At 63.6% G+C, this 2,621-nt stretch overlaps 1 protein-coding gene across 1 annotated transcript in view; it reads right to left on the bottom strand.

Moving 5' to 3' along the window:
* Positions 1–2,621, bottom strand: part of DSCAML1 (DS cell adhesion molecule like 1) — a 102,136-nt gene that overhangs the window by 33,694 nt on the left and 65,821 nt on the right. Inside the window, exon 4 of the mRNA XM_026863602.1 lies at positions 52–198. Coding sequence (XP_026719403.1) covers positions 52–198 — 147 coding nt within the window. The remainder of the gene's footprint in view (positions 1–51; positions 199–2,621) is intronic.

Here is a 2,621-nt window from a genome sequence, read left to right as displayed (position 1 = left end):
GCCCATGGGATGGGGACCCCTCGGCAGCATCGCCCGTGGCCGCGTGCTCACCTGAGACCGAGAGCCTGGCTCCGTTGCTCTGCCGCGTCTCCCCGCTGTACTTGTGCTTGGTGATACACCTGTAGGTGGACAAGGCATCTTCCTTCTGCACGTCCGATATGTACAAACCTCCGTAAGAAGTAATAAAAAACCTATTTTCTGGAGACACAAAGGGAGGAGAAGGGTGAGCGAGCCAGCCCAGACCTGGCACGTCACCTGCCAGGCTCAGGCAGAGCCCCCACACTCCAGGCGGACACCGGAGTTGCCGGCCAGAACCATGCAGGCTCCTTCCCCACCTCCTGCACCCTGACGGCACCGGGGTCTGCAGCTTCGCCTTCAGGGGCTGAAGTTTGAGGCTGGCGAAGTTGGGCCAAACGTGAGCGACCGGCGCTTGCCACAGCAGCCTCGTGCGTGCAACACCAGCATGTGGGTGTGCAACAGCAGCCCCCACGTTGGCAGGCACAGCCTGCCTCCCCCCGGCACTCATCCTGCCGCAAACGCGCCCACCGAGGCCCGAAGGTGGGCTCGGGGTGTCTGTGCATGCACCCGCGCTCCCCAGGGCTCGGACACAGGGTGTTCAGGTGGACTCTGCAGCCGCAGAGGGTGAGCAGAGCGTGTGACACGACGCTCCGCTGCACCGCCACGTCGCTGCGCACCACATAGCAACGCGGCAATTAAAAGCAAACCCGTCCCGCTGAGTTAATAATTAGCTTAACTTGCTTAGAAGCGTGTGAAAACAAATAAGGGCTGGAGCAGCTCTTTGAGCCCCGGGAGGAGGAGGAGGAGGGCAGGAGAGCGAGCAGGGCCGCGCAGCCCCGAGCAGCCCCCTCCGGCCGGTGGTTTGGGAGCCCGGGGCAGGCGGGGAAGGAAGCCTTCACCTCGCTCCTGAAGCCAGCCTGACCCCGCCAGCCTGAGGAATTACATCCTCATCGGTAACAATAGTCGTTAACACAAAGTGCTGTGGCACAGTTTAACGGCTATGTGGAGAGGGGAGTAAGCGGAGGCACCGGCGAGAAGCTCCCTGCCCGCCCGGAAACCCCTTTACCCTGCCCATGGCCCGTGCTCCCCCCGAGAGCAAACCTTCGCCCCCATCCCTGGGGGGTCTTTGGGGCTTATTCCAGCACCATCCGCCACGGAGGCTCAGCTGGGTCAGGGTGGTCCATCTGCTTGGTTACCAGCCAAACCTCCCCCTACCAAACGCAGGGAAGCAGGAGGTAATTAGCAGAGCGGAATGCTCGGAGTTGAAACCTTTAAACCTGGTCTTTAAGTCGGCGATGGCTGCAAACGGCCTCTTCAAGTCCTGCACCATGCCTAGTAAACCAGGGTCTAGCTGGTGAGACCAGCCAAATGTTTTTTTTTCCAGCGCCTTTTGGAGGCACCTGGATATTGTCAGTTTTGGTGGAGGAAAGTGCCCTGGTCAAACCCCGAAGCGCAGGGGAAACCCCAGCGGCGTACAGGACGAGAGGCACCGGCCCCCGAGCAGCCTGGCTCCCCGCTCCCGGGGCAGGACCGCAGAAGCCTTTCCCTGCGGGCGCCTGAGGTGACAGTGGCAGAAAACAGGGCTCTTCCCCCTGGGAGCGCATCCCCGGCACGCGCCAAGGCGGTGGCACCCCGAGCTCTGCGGGCACTACCACCCCCTTTTCCAGCCGCAGCTTAGCCAGACCTGCATGACTGAGCAGCAAAGAAATAGCAAGTTGAAAAGGCGAGCTCGCCGCGGTTAGCGGGAGGTGCAGGAAGGCAACCGCCAGGCCAGCAGCCGTGCCAGGGTGGCCACCCTACGCCTCCAGCGAGCCACAGCCCCCCCGGCAGGGTGGCATCGTGGGACCCGTGTTCCCCGTCCCCGCTGGGAGGGCTCAGGGCCTCCCCAGCCAGAACCTCGGGCAAGGTTTCGTCTCCACGCTCCAGCATGGCAGCGCCAGTGCAGCCGCACCAGTATGCAACTGGGACCAGATGCGCAGCAGCAGGAGCCTCGTGCTCTGCAACGCCGAGGGATTTGCACAAACCTCCGTAAAAGGGAAGGGGGGAGCGGTCCCGCAAGCGCACTGAAATAACATGCAAATCAAACATTAATTTTTCATCTCCCATCAAACCAGTAAGGGAAGAATATTGGCTGCACTGGAAGGTGAGGCGGGGGGGAGACAGTTTCCATGGTAACGGGGCCCTATTTTGCAAAGTGCTCGGCAGCCCCAACTGCCCCCCCCCTTCCCCAGGCACTCACGCACGTCGTGCATGGTTACCCGCAGCCGTCTGCGGACGCGCTGCGCTGCTCCTCTGGAAACAAAAGCCCTGCAAGAGCCGGAGTGGCACAGGAGGAGGCAGCGGAGCAGCCAAGAGCAGCGGTGCCGTGGGCCCCCGGGCCAGCAGCGCAGCGCCCACCCGAGCCACGCTCCCCTGTGTGGTGAGCTCAAGGGGAGCGCAGCCCCAGGCTCCTGCCCGGGCAGCCGGAGAGGCCGAGGAGAGCGACGGGCAGGAGCGGGCAGGGCAAGGGCACCGCCAGCCCGGAGCACAAACCAAGCCCTGCCTGGACCTAGCAGCCCCCCCGGCCCGCCGGGGCTCCCCCACACCCACAGCCCCCACGTCCC

The sequence above is a fragment of the Athene cunicularia genome (assembly GCF_003259725.1).
Source record: "Athene cunicularia isolate RWA chromosome 24 unlocalized genomic scaffold, athCun1 chr24_part1, whole genome shotgun sequence".
Lineage (NCBI taxonomy): Eukaryota > Metazoa > Chordata > Aves > Strigiformes > Strigidae > Athene > Athene cunicularia.
This window is presented reverse-complemented; position numbering and strand designations above follow the sequence as displayed.